At 40.8% G+C, this 20,619-nt stretch overlaps 2 protein-coding genes across 6 annotated transcripts in view; both read right to left on the bottom strand.

Moving 5' to 3' along the window:
* The window catches only part of TRAPPC11 (trafficking protein particle complex subunit 11), a 71,319-nt gene that overhangs the window by 11,045 nt on the left and 39,655 nt on the right, over positions 1-20,619 (bottom strand). Inside the window, exon 30 of one of the 4 annotated variants that reach the window (XM_083458042.1) lies at positions 9,084-9,148. The exons of the other annotated variants lie outside the window; for them this stretch is intronic. Coding sequence (XP_083314168.1) covers positions 9,099-9,148 — 50 coding nt within the window. The 3' untranslated portion in view covers positions 9,084-9,098. Of the gene's footprint in view, positions 1-9,083; positions 9,149-20,619 lie in introns of those variants that run through there. 4 annotated transcript variants of the gene reach the window in all.
* Positions 1-20,619, bottom strand: part of STOX2 (storkhead box 2) — a 134,030-nt gene that overhangs the window by 106,507 nt on the left and 6,904 nt on the right. The gene's annotated exons all lie outside the window — the stretch shown is intronic.

The following is a 20,619-nucleotide window of genomic DNA, read 5'->3' as shown; positions in this document are numbered from 1 at the left end:
AGAAGGTTTGTTGAGCTTCCCAGGGGGTCCAAAGGATGGGAAAACGGCGTCCCTCCAATCACAACTCTTTCTTCAACCTCAATCCCCTCTCCTCGTCCTCTATCCAATACATATCCTATTAAAAATGTGAACGAGACAACTGGGTGTAATTCAGTATTGGTGGAATGACAGCAATGGAACAACAGGAGTAAAATCACTAGTAAATTTCCCACGTGGGGTTCAGCTTACAGATGAGCAGAGTGCCATTGTCTAATTTAATGTATGTACAGAGGGTAAAGGTAAAGGTAAAGGTACCCCTGCCAGTACGGGCCAGTCTTGACAGACTCTAGGGTTGTGCGCTCATCTCACTCTAGAGGCCGGGAGCCAGCGCTGTCCGAAGACACTTCCGGGTCACGTGGCCAGCGTGACGAAGCTGCTCTGGCGAGCCAACGCAGCATACGGAAACGCCGTTTACCTTCCCGCTAGTAAGCGGTCCCTATTTATCTACTTGCACCCGGGGGTGCTTTCGAACTGCTAGGTTGGCAGGCGCTGGGACCGAGCAACGGGAGCGCACCCCGCCGCGGGGATTCGAACCGCCGACCATGCGATCGGCAAGTCCTAGTGGCTGAGGTTTTACCCACAGCGCCACCCGCGTCCCTGTACAGAGGGTACCAAAATAAAAATGAAGTCCTTGCACTTTAACTGCTTTCAAGTACAGCACACTGAAACATAGTCCATTCTTCCATTCCAAAATTTACCACAGCTTTGGTCACAGGAGTCAGGGCACAGGAGTGTTTCACAAGAGGAAGACGAAGGGTCAAAAGATGGGCAACGGTAGGAAACAACTTTAGCCGTTCATTTCCCTTCTAAAAGAATGACACTTATTTCCTCTTTCCAGGAGGGAAAAGGTAGATTAAAACAAACACATTGTAAGAAATAAAAGGGAGTGAACATCCTCATACTAAATTCAGCTGAAGCAAAACCCATTTAAATTCAATAGCTTTTTACTGTGCAAAACATTTTATGGCATACACAAACCCTCTATCAGTCATTTTTGCCCTAAAAACAGAATGACAAAGGAGCCAGCTTCTAAAAAGTTTCTCTGCACAGTTTTTTTGGAACATCCCCCCCCCACACACACACACTGGGTGCAATGGTGTGACAGATACACTAGATATAGCTTGCATGTGTTGTGCTTCCTGAGAGGAACCAGGAAGAGATAGGGGCAACATTCACCTACCTCCGGCCTGAGGAGAGGGAAGCTACAGAGAGCTGTGAAACCGTTACTTAAATAATACTTTTAGGTTGGGTTTAGAAAGCAAAGTTTGTTTGACACTGTAAGCAATTCCAGAACCTTTAAATACAAGCAACCAGGCAAGTAGCTATTAACTAGTCTGGCATACTCAAAGTAATAATTAGTGTTTATACGTCATGCTTAAAAGCGTAAAAAGCACCTCGTATACCTTACCTCAGCAATCCTTAAGGCAGCCACGGAAAACAGACCAGTACTATCCCCCAGGGAAGATTCTCTCATATCAAGCTGAGAGAACAATACACTTGCCACTACAGCCCACACTTAATTTAGGTACCATAAAGAGTTGCCAATATCTCAACACCTCGGGAGGATGTGTCACCAATGGCGAGACCACTGCTAGCCTCAGCATTTGAGCTACGGTGGGCTCCCAGCAATTAAAATTGTGGGGATCAGAAGCCACATTTCCATGGAACACTGTCTTCTTACAATCTATGGAATATATGTTTAAGTTGTCGTGGCCTGAAGACATGGACTGGTGAGGCCAACTCCACACCCTCTTGGTCCCTTACCAATTACAGTTGGCAAAATCTAGAAGGAAGATATTGATTGGATGGCTAATGCTTCACTATGCGAGGGACTTATAGCTACCATCTTGAAAGACACAGTGGCGTGGCCTTTTCTTATCAAGCCCTCCCTGGACACGGAGGGTACAGAAAATGCCAGTCCCCAGTATTCCCTTTCCTAATCATGTGGAGCCTCTGCACCGCTCATGCACTGGGGTTTCTTTACAGTCAACCTAGTGCCACACTGAGGAAGAGGACACAACATCAGGGGCAATGTTAAAAGTGTGGCCCTGCTCCAAAATAAATATGCCCTACATGTGAGTAACACAGGAACAGAGGTTTTGTCCCAATTACAATGGCACCTGGCTAGGGGGACTAGGGCTATCCCTGGGTGTGTGGGGAATGAATGGGTGATGACTCCAGCCCAACTACTTTTGGGAGGGGGGTGCTTGGTGCCCAGCTGTCTTCCACCCACCCAGTGAGGTTTTTCACCTCCTCAATGCCTAGAGCAGGGAGGCAGGTGACAGAAGACCTTGCTGGCACTGCCATTGCTAAAGCAACAGGAAAATAAGGAGGAGCATGAAATTTAAAGACTACTTACAGAAACATTGTAAAATTAAAGAATGTTAGAACGATGCTGGATTGAAGTTAAGTGGGATTTTTTAGCAGCAATGTTAAGGAACATGTAAAAATGGATTGTTAACGGGTGATAATCTAAAGCTTTAATATATTAAGATAAAAGATTAAGATAAAATTAAAGAGGGAAAGGATTTGCTGAATTAACCAATTGAACTGGAATACAAGAAAGGGAGGTGTGAGGAGGTCAGGGAAACAAGCAAATGAAAGATAAGGTATGGAAAGACTGATTTGCTTTTAATTGTTTTTATTTTGTATTTTCTTTTTCTTTTTCTTTATTCCTTCTAATTTTTGTAACATGTTGAAAATTTTAATAAATATCTTTTTTAAAAAAAGGAAAATAAGGAGGAGCATGCCACCACCAGGAGCAGGAGTAGACGGTGGATGAAGGAAAGGTGTGGGGAACACAGTGTGATTTGTCCTGGCTCCACATCCCCCTAGGTCTAGCCCAGGGAAAGGGATAAGTGTTTGTATTTTCAGATCACAGTACACTGCCCCCCTCCTTCACCGAACGGTTCAGGTCTTCTTGAAACTGATCTTGGCTAAGTAATATAGGGTAGGATCTTCCACACAAAGGATGGTTCTTCATTAGACAGGCTCATACAGTTGTTATGGACCAGAAAAGGAAAGCACACATTTTTACAGCCTGCTATATACAGTTGTACCTTGGAAGTTGAACGGAATCCATTCCAGAAGTCTGACTTCCAAAACGTTCAGAAACCAAAGAACGGCTTCTGATTGGCTGCAGGAAGCTCCTGCAGTCAACTGGAAGCTGCAGAAGCCCAACCGGACATTCGGGTTCCAAAACAACGTTTGCAAACCAGAAGAATCACTTCCGGGTTTGCAGTGTTCGGGAGCCAAAACATCCGAGTTCCAAGGCGTTCGGGATCCAAGGTACGACTGTATTGTGTTGCTAGCATATTGTGTTCTATTTAATGGATAACTTTCCCCTTACTCAAAAAACTAATATATTGAGGGGGCACCTACCCATAGCAATTTGTGTCAGAGGAGCTTTGCACGAAAATACGATTTTCATGTCAGAATCCTTTACATTTACATGAACTCACTTTGCATGTCCCAAAAAAGAAGATGGGTGATCTTCATTTACTTTGTATCACAAGCCTAAAGAAGTTGAAAAACCAAATAGCAAACAAATAGCAGTGTTTGCTGTTGGATGGATGGTTGGACAAGAATTGAATTATTTATTGTTTCCTGAAATTATTATCAAATCCACACCCTTTCCTCTCAATTAGGACAAGTTACACCCTTTCATTTCCTTGGGAACATTTTTTTTTTCTGCAGCCAAGACTAGTTTCCTTCCTGTGATATACACACACAAACCAGACAGGGGTAGTTTCTAGTTTTTACTTGCACTGAAAACCCCAAGTTTTCCATGAAATCTGTCTCACAGGCAAAGCCTTTTTAATTATTCCCTGCTCTCAATGAAAAAACTAACATTTAGCAAGACCATAGAACTGTTACCACATCCAAAGTGGCCCTAACTATATGAAATAACCTGTGAAAGATACTATATTATGCCTTATGCATAGAGAGAATGTGACACACATCAAGCCAAGTAATATATTGTCTAACTCCGGCTGAGTAGATGAAAAGAGCCCCAGGCCTCTGTTCAAATAATTACAAAAGCTTTAGTCTCCTAGAATGTGGCCCTGATTTGCATATTTACATAAATATGACCTCATTCCAAATCAATCTTTGGACTTCTTCATGATTACAGCCTTACTCAAAATTGGCAGAAAGCCAGTGTTGTGATCCTTGGGCACAGGCAATCTATTTTTCATTTTCTCTCAGTAAACACACATGACTTCTTGATAACTTAAGGATACTAAAACTTTTGCCTAATAATCAGGCCCCCTAAGAGGTCCAGGAAGGCCCGGGTCACATCTAGCTTTTGAAACTCCCTAGCCATAATAAAAATTGAAATGACAGGACCTAAAAACAACATAAGGCACCAAAAATAGATTGAGAAATAATCTCAATATACATTTTCTTATTTAATAAATGCTTTTGTAGCAAACATTTGGGCCGTATGTGCATAAAAAAGAAGTTGCAAAACTTATCAAGTGCTGAAAAAATAAATTTGAAGACCCCTTTTATCCTGAGACGCTGGGACAAAATGGCCCCACCCCCACTGGCCCTGCTAATAATCTTTTGAATGAATACTCTCATCCATGTTTTCCATTACTTTTAAGCTGCTAATCAGGACAAGGCTGGCCTTAGCAACTCTTGTCTAAATCCCACTTTGCATATCTATACTGCTTTGCACCTAAAGATCTCACTGTGACTTGCAAACAATGAATCACAGGAAACCACTGATTTTTAACCAGAGAAATCTGCCTGTGAGGTTTGTAAGCAACAGTCTCTAGGAATGAAAGAATGAAACCATGGTGAATTAAATTAGAATGTAAGTGAAAGAGGCAAGACATATTGAGCACTACAACCTCAAACAACTCAATTAGCAAACACAGGAGTGGTATTTAAAATTTGCCATTCTGCCCATGTAACTTTAGGAGACAACCCCCCCCTCAAAAAAAAAAATCCAGTAAGATGACCAGATTTCTGTTACCAAACATTTCCAGATAAAAAGCAATACCTTTATTAGAACCAACTAAAATATCACATAGTTCTGAGAAGCTTTCTAATTCTCCATAAATCTTTTTCAAACTATCCTGGTCCATGAACCCAATTTTTCAGGGAAAAACATGCTCATTTCAAAATGGCACTGTTAGGCTAGGCTAATGAGATTATTTCTAAAAGGAAAAAAGGGGGATGATCACTTATGTACCCAAACAGCTTCTACCAGATTTGTCCCGTGATGTGTGAAGTAACTTTAGCCACAGCACAAATACCATGGTTTGAGCTTAGTTTTATCATGATTTTCATGCTCGTAATAATTGTTTTTATTGCTGCTAATATTACCGCTTTTGTAACAATTCTAAAGCACTTCAGATACAGTGGTACCTCGGGTTAAGGACTTAATTCATTCTGGAGGTCCTTTCTTAACCTGAAGCTGTTCTTAACCTGAAGCACCACTTTAGCTAATGGGGCCTCGTGCCGCCACCGCATGATTTCTGTTCTCATCCTGAAGCAAAGTTCTTAACCCGAGGTACTATTTCTGGGTTAGTGAAGTCTGTAACCTGAAGTGTCTGTAACCCAAGGTACCACTGTACTATTCTACAGGCAAAGAATGCAACACCTTTTTAAAATTAAACAAACGGGGATTTTTTGCACTTGGTAGTAGAAATAAGTGCAGTAAATGATGGCAAAATGGAAGTTGACCGTGGACTAAAAAGGGTTACATACGCTTCAGGTTACAGACTCCGCTAACCCAGAAATAGTACCTCGGGCTAAGAACTTTGCTTCAGGATGAGAACAGAAATCGTGCTCCGGGGGCGCAGCGGGAGGCCCCATTAGCTAAAGTGGTGCTTCAGGTTAAGAACAGTTTCAGGTTAAGAACGGGCCTCTGGAACGAATTAAGTACTTAACCCAAGGTACCACTGTACAGTAATGCAAACACCTGCAACCAGCTCAACTGAAGGGAAGCAGTAGCAGCTGAAACTCCTCACTGTGCTAATCTTCAAGTCTAACATTCATTGTAGCTGCATACCTCGGAGCTTGCTCACATACTGAACAAAGATCATTTTCGGAGATAACCTCTAGAATCTATGCAAAAAGTACAGCACAAAAAGCCTGGAGATTTCATTAAAACGTCTCTGTTATTTTCTAATTCATTTTCCTGTCAGCCATGACCAAATATTCAACCCTATTTAAGTGGCATATTTATGACACTTCATTCTTCACAAAAATTATCATCTCATAATTGTCATGTACAATTGTGTGTCAAGGGGTGATTTATTTTTAGATATACTCAAATGTATGGCTTGGACCCAAACCAGCTGGGGTTTTTTCCCCACCATTGCTAATAAAACATAGAGGTGTGGTTGCCATTTTGTTTCTTGGCCCAATTAAAAATGCTCAGCCCATTGCTTAAAAGGCCTAATTGATAGGCACCAAATATGATTAAGAGACCACCTTTCCCCCTACAGAACCTCTCAGGATAGCAGAAGGAGTTCTCTTGGTAGTTTCACTGAACTCAGAAGTTCAGGGTGGTGATGGCCCAAGAGACTACTCCTCTCTTCTCACTTCAATCTAATCCTGCCTCTGGTTTATTAACAGACATTATTAAGGCAAAGGTTCCCAAATTTAGACCTAACAAGGAACTCTGGCATAATTCAAGATCTCTGCAATGAAGCCCACAAGATGGAAGGAGGCAAAGGAGAAACACATGGCTTAATTTAAAAAAATCTATGGCGGGGTGAGGGCTGTTGTTTTGTTTGTTACCATGTTGTGTATTTTTGTGTTTTTATATTGTCAATTGCCCTGTGATCCTTGGATGAAGGGCTGTATAGAAATTTAATAAATAAAAAAATAATAATGGCCACAGCACTCATACATAACTTCATAAACTATTATTTATAGAGCCAAATGATAGTCTGAATGTGGCCTTTGAATAAGCAACCAACACTGTCCACAATAGTGATCTGGATTTTAAGATGGTCCTCTTCCAGTTTCCATAGCAACATTCAGAAACAGAACTTTCCACACCCAAAAGGTGTTTTTTTTAAAAGGTGACACAAAATTTGATAGTTTCATCAGTAACACAGAGTTCCACACACAGTATCTCTGTAATCATGATATGAACCCTGTTAGATAGGCCAATATTATTAGCCAAGATATAGTGGTTTGCATAAAGCCATCCTTCTAGAGAGTTTGCAACAGCTGTGGAACTTGAACCAAACATATTTTTTACATCTTGAAGTTTTTGCATGTATAACTTTCTGATAAATAAACCTGGCGCTTTTACACACTGTGGATGTAACTCACAGGGGTCAGCAACCTTTTTCAACCATGGGCTGGTTCACTGTCCCTCAGACCATGTGGTGGGCTGGACTATTTTGGGGGGGGGGGAGAATGAACGAATTCCTATGCCCCACAAATAATCCAGAGATGCATTTTAAATAAAAGGACACATTCTACTCATGTAAAAACATGCCGATTCCCGGAACATTCACAGGCCGGATTGAGAAGGTGATTGGGCCACATCCGGCCCCTGGGCCTTAGGTTGCTTACCCCTGTGCTCAGGTAAAAAGGAATGCATTTCTAAAATTACATATTTCATCAAGTAGCTTCTTGATTAGTAAGCTGCAGCTTTACCAAGAGCTTTGTAATGAGATAACTCCTCATAGGTGAGTTTGTTTTTCTTTATACAACAGTCGCACAACTCAATAGGTTCCCTCACTTCTTTTTGAAACAACAGCATAACTGGGAGTAGCTGTGCCTGTAAAAAAGAGACAGAAGGCGATACAAAACAATGCTCTGGCTGGCATACCAGTGCACTGACCCCATGAAACCGGACTATGCAGAAATTAAGCTGCAGCACATCTGAACTAGCACATCAACATTCTCCAGATCTTTTAGAAAGATTAGAGTGCAAATATTTACACCAACCCCGCTCCTATCCTCCCCACAGAAGTTAAACAGCCGAGAGCAGTTTTAATAGCTGACTAGCTCCAGGGTAATCTGCTTACCTGTGTCATATCAATATACAATGCCTCACACAAAGTTTTCCTCGGCTTCTCCTAACAGATCTACCAAGTTTCTCTTACTTGTAAGCAACCGGACATAATAAAATATAATTATTGTTAGGATATAGACTTGCCCTTCCCTAGGGTTTAACATAGGAAACCATTTACTTCAATTAGAATTTTATTTGATCCCATAAGTTCACACAATGTATAAAATTATCTCATCTCTCAGCAGTTTCCCACCCCCAGCCATCATGGTTGAATGTAGTTTGCTACATCAATTCAGTATATTTTCTGTAAGTCCAATATTGTAACAAGGGCATTATTTCATTTATTTAGAAGTTTATCCACTCAAAAAAGAAGACGTATCTGTTTTTCAAACTTCTATTCCCCCCCCCAAAAAAACCCCTTTACTTATTGTTCTCATTCATGTCTATTTATTATGTATTGTTATGGATAATTAATAAACCGACAAAAAATCAAAACAAGTTTTCTTGCTTCTGCCAATGGTGATCAATGACATAGGACTTGGATACGGTAACTTGGTACAATTAGGGGCACGTTCAGTCAGCCAGGCAGTCAGCCAGGACGGCCTCGAAGAAAATGGGTCCACCCTTATCAAACAAATTTTAAAGTCTGTCAGTGAAGCTCCCAACACAAAAGAGCAATTCACCTTCATTAATATGTATATGGGTCAACAAAAACATAATTATCAAGCCTGCAATTTAGGGCTGCTGGTTAAAGTGCAAGCGATTTCCACACACAACAACCACCATGCAAAACAATCTTCTAGATCCCACAGAAACTATCCACAACAACAGGAAATCTGTTCAGTGTGACAGTTAAGAAAAAGACGTTGATGCATGTTGTTATGGACTTTCCAGCAATAAAGACAGCAGAGGTGAGTAGTGTTGAGACTGCTCAGCCAGCGGAAATCAATGAAGTTTGCAAGACACATCTTAAGATTGCTGAGGCTGTTCCACCATCAAAGTTTTTCTCCCTTTATTCTTTGGAAAAGGACCAGCCAGCAAATGAGTCATCACACACGGGGCGTGTGGTCTAGGGAGGAGCCCTGGAAAGCAGGATGCAGCCTGCAGGGATGTTATTACCTATTCTTACCTTTAGCAATTTTGCATCTAGGAGAGAGTAAGAAATAAATAGAGTATGTAGGTGCAGTAAAGAAATGTCAGGCATTTATCACCAGCTAAGGCCCTAGGTAAGTTCAGCATTCATTCAAGCAATGACTGTTACTGAATTTTGCTAGTGCTCTTCAGGTGTTAACGATTTATAGGCTGCCAGATCATAGTCGCTAAGAGTGAGAGAGCCATATTCAAAACCTCACCTCAGCCATGTACGCATTAGAAGTCACTATTCACTTAGCATGCAGACTGGGAATAATAATAATTCTGACCTAGTTTGCAGGGTTGTTGCAGAAACATTACTTAGTCATGAATAATGGTGCCTTTTAATATTATTATGCATTCATAAAACACATTTAATGAATGTTTCATTAATTCGTATTATTAGTAGCAATAGTAAACAATTCTTCAAGTCTACTAAACCGCAATAAAATGGAACCTTCTTAGAATGCAAACAAACAAACGTGGGAGAGAAGAGGAAAGTTGATTTTACCTTTGCCCAAGAGAAAGCAATATGTGAAAACATATTTAATGGTCTGGCTAGGTAAAGTTGCTTTAAGCTACTTTGTTCCTCCTCTTTTCTCCCCCACCTCCAACACCCATTAGTGACTGTGAAGATCCTGACAAATATTTCAGAACAGAGGTATGTTACAATGATTTCACAGCAAGGCACAAATATGTCCCTTCTGAAAGTAGCTCACAGCTAACAATGCATTAACTTGTCCAGACATTGTTGGCTAATAAGAAAAAGATAGCTTCAAGTGACGGGATCAAAGGGAATATGCCTTGCTTAATGAAATTAGATTTGCCCCTACCAGAGTATTAGAGAGACAGCTGTTGATCCTGGGTTTAGAGAGTCTTAGACTCACTGTCTGGGCTTGCAGATATTGTCAAGTATCTACATGGATACTTCCCACAGCATCTGTGGCCAAAGAAACATTAGGATTTGTGAACATTTTCACCTTTAGCTCTTTGTTCATCTGGCATTGAGGCAGGTTTTGTCAAAAGCTGGGGGGGAAATCCTCAGCCTATCTCTGTGGTTTTTTACTGCCCAGAAATAGAATACAAAGAAACTGACAGAAATGTAAGTGCATCTACTCCCACAAATGACAAGAAGGACCTACAGATAGTAGCGGTCTCAGAAAATGCTACAGCATTTGACAAACTATGCCTTTATTAAATATTATGCTGAGCTCCACACTAAAAACATTTGCTTTATATTCACAAAATTATGGGTTTGTGGTTGCTCTTGAAAATCGCTTTCGTGTGGCTGGGGCTCCTCCATACACCAGCTGCGAAGTTTGAGTCTGCTTTTCCATGTGGATCAGCCAAATTGCACTGTAAGTAAGTGAGCGAGCCTCACACATCTGACAGGCTGGCAGTGCTGGCATGGGTACTTGTTGTGCATTCCAGCTCAACCATGTGCAGAAGTGACTGTCAGCAGCAGCCATGTTGTAGAGGTAAACTTCTGAACTGGACCTTAAAGTGCAGTTGTGCTTATCACTGGCCTGTTGCTGTATCACTGGCCTAATGCTACAAGGCTCACACTTGAGCAGAGGTAGTTCAAAGTAACCTTGGAAGTTCATTTACAAGGGATAGCAACCACAGCCTCCTCTGTTCTATAGACATGTAATATCCTCTTTCTCTTGATGGCAGTTGCCATTGGACAGTATGACTGCTTTAAGGCCCAGAGAGAGAGAGAGAGAGAGAGAGACTCCAATGGCTAACACAGGATTTCTGCCTTGGTTTGCAAAAAGAGATACAAAATACATGGAGTACATCAGCATCAGCAATGTTTCCTCAACTGGGGAAAAACACTGTGGCATAATGAATTTCCTGTGAAACAGTTGATATGAACCACAATGTTGCATTTTGATCATCCCACAATTTAAATGGAAACATTTTGTAAATAAATAAGTAAATTGTACCCCACCCACCTGACTAGGTTACCCCAGCCACTCTGCGCGGCGTCCAACATACAAAAAAACATCCTAAAACGTTACACATTAAAAGGCTTCCCTATATAGGGCTGCCTTCAGATGTCTTCTGAGGTTATATAATTACTCAGCTCCTTGACATCTGATGGGAGGGCATTCCACAGGGTGGGTGACACTGCTGAAAAGGCCCTTTGCCTGGTTTCTTCTTTTATCATATTTGCATTTTTTAACTCCTTTAAAGGCTGTTCTTGGAATGCCATTTGACCATTGAAGGACAAGGTATAAACTTCAAAAGTAAACAAACGACTACCAAGTTTTATTTTCTGTTTGCAGGCACTGGGTGCAAGGCTACTTTGAATAGTGCCAAGTGAACTGTGCAGTAACAGCAAAGAGGAGAGCTGCAGCAGGGTGTTCATTGCAATATTTACTGCATCGTGACAGTTTCAATATAGACAGTTCTGAAAAGCTAGGACCACTCAAAGAAGAAAGATGCAAGAAACAATGGAAATGTCAGGAAGGAAGTCCACGTATTGGAAGAAGCAATGGACATCTCCAAGCCATCTTCTACTGTTCCAATGCCCGGATTTGACAACATCACCCAAGAATATTGCAGACACCATTATGTGCATTTTACAGTGAACTATTCATAGGTAGCTTACTGTATTAGCAAGTATTTATAGCAAAGCAAGAAGAAAGGAATGCACAAGCAGTCACCATTGTTTCCCTCTTATTGTTGTGTTTTGCGGGAGATGGAAAGAAAGTGAAACTAACACAAGTGACACCCAAAGAGCTACAAAAGTCCTGTTAGTTGTTAGGGCCACAAATGATACCAATATGCTAATAATAATAATAATAATAATAATAATACAAAGAGTAAGGATTTATAAGTGCTTTCAAAAGAATGCTAAGTGTTGTAACTAATACACAGTTATAAGGGAACGAAGGAACAATGCTACAAGTATAGAATTAGTTAGAATTAGAGAACAGTGACAAAGTGCAAGCTAGTGATGTAGTTCAAGATTAGGGACACAATCCATAACTGAGCTATGCAATAGGGGGTGGGGTTTGCATTGACAACCTCTACACTGCTCAGCTCTCACCAACTCCTGGCATATGAAGGGCTGAGATACCTGAAATTTGGGCAACCGAGGTGGTTGTCTAGTTTGCCTTGAAGGCCCCTAGTGTTATCTCTAATTAGGGCAGAGTTATTAGACATAATTACCAAAAGCAAACAGATAACATACCTTTTATTCAGCATACTTCTCAAGAAGCTGTCTACTACTATATCAGTGCATATATATATATAAAAAAAGAATGCAGAAAGCAGAGACTGAATGATGCTCATATTCTAGAGGAGGCAAGCGCTATCTAACATGTCCTCAGTCTACAGTTATGTGTCAATGAGAAGATGAGTTGTTACAAGAAATCACAGGCTTTTAAAAGCAAAAAAACCAAAACAGAATTAACTGAAAGGTTAATTACAGAAGAAAGGTAAAACCCTGTAATTAAGCTCATAGAAAAAAACATTTAAGATGAAGTAGGAAGTAAGGTTTTCCCCCCAAGGCTTTTGCCAACACATGTCTTACACCATTAACTAGAATTTGACAAAAGGCAAAACAAGCTTAACAGCAACCAAATGACCATTTATCCTAAAAGGGCAGAATTAAAAGTAATGCATCATTTGCTATAATTATTTCAAGTTAAACAGCTCCAGAAAATAACAAAGATGCACTGTGATGGGGTATGCACACTGGGACATACCTTGCTGCTTTAAACAACTGAACCATTGGCCATTCAAGACCAGCACTGTATTGGAGATACGTAACCAACACATGTGCTCTAACCAGGATCTACAGTCCCTCCTCCACCACAGGTGGTGAAGGAACAGCACTATAAATGCAGAGAAAACATGGGTGGCTAACCTGCAGCACAAATATCACACATAGCATGGATCATGGCGGTTTGAGACATACTTTCATAGAAGCACATGGACCCATAGGCCTGGATAGAGCATGACAGCAATGGCTATGGCATAGCGGCACTTTCCTGCCTCCTCCCGAACAATGTGCTTTTGCCTGCTCTCGAATGCAGCAGATTAGTGGCAAACCTACTCCAAGGTACTAGTAGTTTATTGTGGCACTATCATATACTCTGGACTTGACTTGTGGCACACTTCACCCAAAAAACTGACCACCACTGAAATGAGCAAGTCTAACATGTGCATTTATCTGCCAATATGGCTAACTATCGCCAAGTCTCAAATCTTCCAAAATGCAGCAGTTAGATTGGTGACTGGGAGCGGCCACCGAGACCATATAACACCGGTCTTGAAAGACCTACACTGGCTCCCAGTACGTTTCCAAGCACAATTCAAAGTGTTGGTGCTGACCTTTAAAGCCCTAAATGGCCTCAGTCCAGTATACCTGAAGAAGCGTCTCCACCTCCATCGTTCTGCCCAGACACCGAGGTCCAGCGCCGAGGGCCTTCTGGCGGTTCCCTCGCTGCGAGAAGCCAAGTTACAGGGAACCAGGCAGAGGGCCTTCTCGGTAGTGGCACCCGCCCTGTGGAACGCCCTCCCACCAGATGTCAAAGAGAAAAATAACTACCAAACTTTTAGAAGACATCTAAAGGCAACCCTGTTTAGGGAAGCTTTTAATGTTTAATAGATTATTGTACAGTGGTACCTCGCAAGACGAATGCCTCGGAAGACGGAAAACTCACAAGACGAAAGAGTTTTTCGTTTTCTGAGTTGCTTCGCAAGACGGATTTCCCTATGGGCTTGCTTCGCAAGACGAAACGTCTTGCGCCTTTTTTTTAAAACCGCCAATGCATTCCTATGGGAAACCGTCAATACACAGTGGTGCTTCGCAAGACGAAAAAACTCGCATAACGAAAAAACTCGCAGAATGAATTAATTTCATCTTGCGAGGCACCACTGTATTTTAGTGTTTGTTGGAAGCCGCCCAGAGTGGCTGGGAAAACCCAGCCAAATGGGTGGGGTATAAATAATACATTATTATTATTGTTGTTATTGTTGTTGTTGTTAGGGGTAAGCTGTAGACAGCTGCCAGAAAAGAGAGCTCAAACCAGGAGTTAGGGCAGGGGGTTAGAGCTGAGAGCAGGCTTCCTTCCGACTTGTCATTCCCCATGGTAAGTGAGTTTCTGCACCACGATAAACAGTCCTCCTTCCAAGCTTTAAAGCAGGCATCCCCAAACTCGGCCTTCCAGATGTTTTGGGACTACAACTCCCATCATCCCTAGCTAACAGGACCAGTGGTCAGGGATGATGGGAAATTTAATGTCCCAAAACATCTGGAGGGCCAGGTTTGGGGATGCCTGCTTTAAAGCTAAACATTAGGAAGAACTTCCTGACAGTAAGAGCTGTTCGACAGTGGAATTTGCTGCCAAGGAGTGTGGTGGAGTCTCCTTCTTTGGAGGTCTTTAAGCAGAGGCTTGACAACCATATGTCAGGAGTGCTCTGATGGTGTTTCCTGCTTGGCAGGGGGTTGGACTCGATGGCCCTTGTGGTCTCTTCCAACTCTATGATGATTCTATGAAAGCCTGCAGAGGTGGGTGGGAATCGTCCCGGAGGTTTTGTGGTGATCCTCACCCCAACCCAACTCCCAAGACTGAGAAGACAAGTACAAGCGCTATGGCTGCTGGGTTTCTGGAGGTTGACTGAAATGCCTCAGCTGCCCAGGACCAAACAAGCTCTGGAACAGGAAATACTACAAAGAGCAACACCCCCCTAAAAAAAAATCCACAATGAAAAATTAGTTAGCAGAAGCCGTTTTTGAGAAGTAACACAGAGTCACCACTTTTCCTTGAAGTTAAGTAAATGGATAAACAGCACATTTTTAGAATGTCTGCTGGCTAACTTCGAAAAGAACAGCCTTACCACAGAAAATAGTACATAGTACTTTGTAGGTGCTGTAAACTCACACATCAAGCACAGCAAGTGTGGGGCTATATACAGGAAGAGAGTAAACTTTTCATGACAAATTTTCTTTCTTGTTAATCATTTGCCAAGTACAAGGTTACACACAATGCAAGATTTGTGCATTTAATATTTGTTTTGTGAGAAGGAGCAAATGAATTGGTTTGCTGATTAACTGTGCTATGCAATTTTTTAAAAGTTACTGAATGAGAAAATTTGGTTTTATTATGGTGGGTTGACTGCTGCTCTTATGGCTGTTTTATGGTTGTGGAGCCCTACTGCTATTTTCAATGGGGAGTTTTACTATAGTTTATTTATGTGGCTAATATATTTTGTATTTTTATTTGCTGGAAGCTACCTTGGGACTGCTTGGTCCTAAGAAAATACCTCAAATAAATAAAACATGTCAAATACCCATATCTCCTTGTTTACCTATTTATTGAAGGTATACAGTACTTATTGCTTAAAGGCCTCGTGATGATAAGCCTGGTTCCAATCCACACAATAAACTAATATTTAATGCTTTGAGATAAAAGTTCATTCAGGTTACCCTAACCACAACAGAACATCAATACCTTTTTCATGTTTGTTTATTTTAAAATGTAGAGACTTTCTTTATTCCCCCCAAAGCATCCAGGACTCAATATGTTAACTTAAAGTTATGAAACACACTAATTCAAAGAACAGAACAGTGGCAAACACCAAGTTCTGCAGAAATGACAAAATTGTGTAACAACAAGTAGATACAGTGGTACCTCGGGTTAAGTACTTAATTCGTTCCAGAGGTCTGTTCTTAACCTGAAGCACCACTTTAGCTAATGGGGCCTCCTGCTGCTGCTGCACCGCCAGAGCATGATTTCTGTTCTTATCCTGAAGCAAAGTTCTTAACCTGAAGCACTATTTCTGGGTTAGCGAAGTCTGTAACCTGAAGCGTATGTAACATGAAGCGTATGTAATCCGAGGTACCACTGTACAACAGTGGTGCATATTCGGTTCTCAAATATACTTCTCTTTTCTTCTCCTCACTTAAAGTTATTTCAGTGGAGACAATGAAACCAAGGTTTTGGAAAACATAAGCAATGTTCAGTAACAACAAGACCTAAGGCTGTCCAAATTGCTTTATTCAGTGTTCAAGATAAATTTACTGTAAGCAGCTACTGCATTGCTTTAGAGATCTCATCATCTGATACTGATACTTCTGGCTGGTTAGTATGACATTAAGGATGAGTCACCTAATATGAACTCTTTGTAAAAAGAGGCACCAATTAAACGGTGTGGTTGTTTTTCTGCTGAAAAAGGGTAAATTGCATCCAAAAACTTGTGAGGCATAAAATATCCACTCCAAACTACAAAGTTACTACACAGTTATTATCTGTGTTACCCAATAGCAGGATAATACATGCAAACCTATAAGACAAAGAAACAGTTTCGTTTCTTTTGGTAGCCTAATGATAGTCTTAAAAAGCAATTAAAAACTAAGCTTTAATGTAGGAAACCGATGTGTGACTGAAGATATTCACAATAAAACTTTGGGGGCCCTCCAGAGGTCCCTTTTATTTTGCATTCATGATTGTTTGTGTTCACAATGGTGTCAGGGCAGTTATATACAATCCCATTTTTAATACTGTTTGTGCCTGCAAATGTTTTGGGGCAGACAGCTTATTTTTACACTACTTAAATAATATCACAAACAGGCATTATGGAGACTACAAGTTTTTTCCTGCCCAGCCATTGACTGTCCCAGTTTAACTCGGGAGTTGGGGAGAAGAGAGCTAAAGTTAGTAAAAAGACGTAAAACATTCTTGCAATTGGGCAGACGCCCTTGGGTGCTTCATTGCAGCCACACCAGAGTCATTATAAAAACACTTTTTTCTTTATAAACCATTATTAAGGTGCAATCCTATGCATGCTTAACTGGGAATGTCTAACTAAATGGGACTTACTTCTGAGTAAATATTTCTGGTATTAGGCTGCATGTCATCAGGCCTGGAGCCTGGCTTTGTGGCAGGATGCACCAGCTATCTGGTCCTGGAAGGTAGACGATGAGTGCTATGTGCCAAGTGAACCTATGTCTGTGACAACATTGTGGTGGATAGAAGAACGTGCAGTTTTTCTTTTTCTTGGGACTATTGTTTTGTTTTGCCCTGCCCACTTTGTCCCCTGCCCAGCACTGGATTCCAGCCTCCAGAAAATTGGGCTGAAACACATTCTAAAATATTTTTTTTGAATGGTGTAAACCACACACAGTATTTTTAAAGCACTCACCAAATTGGTATAGACACAGGAGGAAATAGTGTTGCTTGCCACTGGTATCTTGACAAAACGATCTAGCCAGTGTCTACGATGAGACATGTACACTTCACACTGTACTTATTATCTCAATAATAAGCTGGGGAGAAAATCACCACTTCCCCTGCAGCCAAATATTTCTGTGCTAATGCTGGGAAGCACCCCATCTCAATAGAAGCTATACCTCAATAAATTATGTCTGAAAATGCTTTAACAAATGAGCATCAACTCTATGGACGATATGAAGGTAACATCCAGAGCTGTTTTAAAAGACACTGAATTGTTACATATGAATAAACCTTACTCCTCTAGGGGAGCTATTACTACAGATGAGTAACTATTACTGTGAAACCAAAACAACTTTTCAGTGAAAGGAAGTTTTCATGGCAAAAAAGGGATATTTTGAATATGACAATACCTACTTTGTTACCCATCAACAAATTAACAGCATTTCATGTGCTATATCTGCTGTACGTTTCTACAGCTATCTACTAATGACCAGAAAATTACAACAAAGCACCACTCCTGGGAGCAAAAATTAGCAGGGGCTTAATTTCATTTCAAGAAAAAGAGAGAGGGAGGTACGGGGAAAGGAAGAATGTGCACACTCAGCTTCAACTCAAGAGAACAGCATATAGCCCCTCTACTGTTATGCATGGCAGCGTCTAAACAAAGGAACAATATTCCTGTTGAATTCCCCTTGCTAGACTGTTGCTGGTATATTTTGTTTAATTATTGTACATACTGGTGAAGTCACCTTCCAATTAAGGAAGCTGGCTTCTGAACTATACCAATCACTTATAAAATCTGTGGACCTGTTCCAGCCCAATGTCAAGCCCTTCCTGGCTGTATAATGCTGACATTTTTCAAACAAATCTCTTTGCTTAGCATTAATTCAGCAAGTGAAGATTGTAACAAGAGCTGCAACTGTTGGATAGGGCAAATTTGAAGCCCACCGACTAAAGCAGTATTAGCATCGTACAATAAAGCAAACAGCAACAACTGGCTGCAGACGGACACAGAGAAAATCCATAGCTGACAAAGTTTGTCAATAAAGAAGAATAAAAGTTGGGGAAAGAAGTGCCTTCTTGTTGCTTGCTGTAGAATTAACTTGAAATTCTCCTGCCTAAGAGCTCCAGATAAGTATATCACACGTGATGGTTGAGAGGCGAAGTTATCATCCACAGATTAGAGTAGTGATCATCTATAACTCTTTACTAGTTTCCTCTGATGGAGAACATTTTTAAAAACGCCATTCTCATTAAGTCTCGTCCTTTGAATGCTGACTTCTGTGCAAAATTCCATGCAAAGCTTTATCTCCAGCCAGGATTGAAGTATAGACACACCCTCCAATTTTCTAACACTTGAGCAACTTTGGTACTAAATAAACTCTTAAGAGACTATTTTGAGTATAGCATAAGAAGCAACTAGAAAAAGTACATCACAGAATCCCATTACCACTCATATTAAGAGGGGTTACACAGGGCTGAGAAGAGCAATAATGTCACATTCCGTGACTTTCAAAAACCCTGTCAGCTTTATTTGCCCTGCACTAAACTTTCGGTCACTGATGGGCTGTCAGCAGCAACTAATTGACCAGGTTCAGTTCATGGACACCTTAATGTTCTCCAACTAGATTTACAATAAGAGCCCCAGTGTAGTAGGTCACAATGAAACAAATATACTATGTTTCTGCTATATATCCAAGTAAGCAAAGCTCTCTCTCTCTCTCTCTTTTACACATGGTTTACAAATATGAAAAGATACACTAATTCTAAGATTAAAAGCAAAGATAGTTCACAGCTGCAGAAAGATTTCGCCTTCGGGCACTGCACAATTACTCATATCTTTCACTCAGAGAAACATGATTGACTCAACAATTACTGTGTAAACCATTCCTTACAGTGTTTAGAGTTCCAACACTTTAGCCTTCATATCCTTATTTGCAGTACATACAAATTCAAGGTATCAAGTACACCCTATTACAAATGTGGCATTTTGCATCTAATAATGGCAATACCTCAGTGGCAGAGCACATGATAAATACACAGAAGGCCCCAAGTTCAATCCTGGGCTACTCCAGTTAAAAGGATCACACAGCAGGTGAAGGGAAGAACCGCTCTGAGACCTCCAAGAGCCACTGCCAACAAGAGAAAATTCTGGGCTAGATGACATAGTATAAGGCAGAGGGGTGTGTGTAGAAAGCCATGGTGTGAACAAGCTCCATTTTGTACAAATGCTTGGGAATCCACAGGCACAGATGCCAGGATAGCATGGGCAACCAGAAAACTGATATTTGTAAAGAGCAAGGAAAGCATTTGCAGGTGTAGCAATCTTTGTTCTTTTTAAAAACAATAGCACAGGAAGGTGGGGCATTTGATATAAATACAACACTGCATCTAATCTTGAAATGCAGCATCAATGAAATGGGTGGAAGGCTACAACCAAGACCCACACTTCTCATTGTTCCTCCTCTATAAAGTCCCCAGCTAGGTACACACTTTACTTACTGTGGAGCAGAAAATGAGGAAGGTGAGCTCTGCTTGTTTCTAGTAAGGCAGTTAAATGCAAATGTGACAAGCAAATAAATAGCATCCACTATCTCTTTTAAATATCAAGATAGAATCTTGTGGTAAACTTTTAAAAGGTGTAACATTTGACATTCATCTCACTGTGGAGCTTGCAGAAAAGTAAGTATAAAAACTTTTCGAAAGAAAAGAGTGAAATGCAGGACAATCTGGGTTCACCCCAATATAGTTTGCTGCCCAAGGCACAAAAGCAATATGATGCATTCAAGGTGGTGAAAGAAACCCAAAGACAACAAACTAAACAACTGACAACTGACTGCCCTTTAGGGTAACCCTTCCAATAAATCCAAATTAAAACTAGAAGAGCTGGGGGAATATCTAAAATATTACTTGAACTGTTGACCCCCACATCTCAAAAGGAAAGACTGTGACCAGCCCACCATAACTAATTTAACGTAATGCTCTCGGTGATTATGGAAATACAAAATACAACATGCTGTTAACAATACAGGCATAAGGAACTTGGATCAATGTTGTAAGCAGTTAAAAACAGAATCCAGAAAGTTATTCCCATGTCAATTACTGTATAATTTAGTGCCACAAACCAGAATTTTAGCCTTTTGCTCCACTCACAGTTCAATCCTATTCAAGTCTACATTGAAATACGTTTCAGTGAATTCAATGGGGCTCTGCACCTTTAAATCATGTTGATTAGAATCTGCAGCTTATTTCAGTTCATCCACAGAAACA

The sequence above is a fragment of the Podarcis tiliguerta genome (assembly GCF_965153285.1).
Source record: "Podarcis tiliguerta genome assembly, chromosome: 9".
NCBI lineage: Eukaryota > Metazoa > Chordata > Lepidosauria > Squamata > Lacertidae > Podarcis > Podarcis tiliguerta.
Note: the sequence above shows the minus strand (reverse complement) of the source record. Positions and strands in the feature narration are given on the sequence as shown.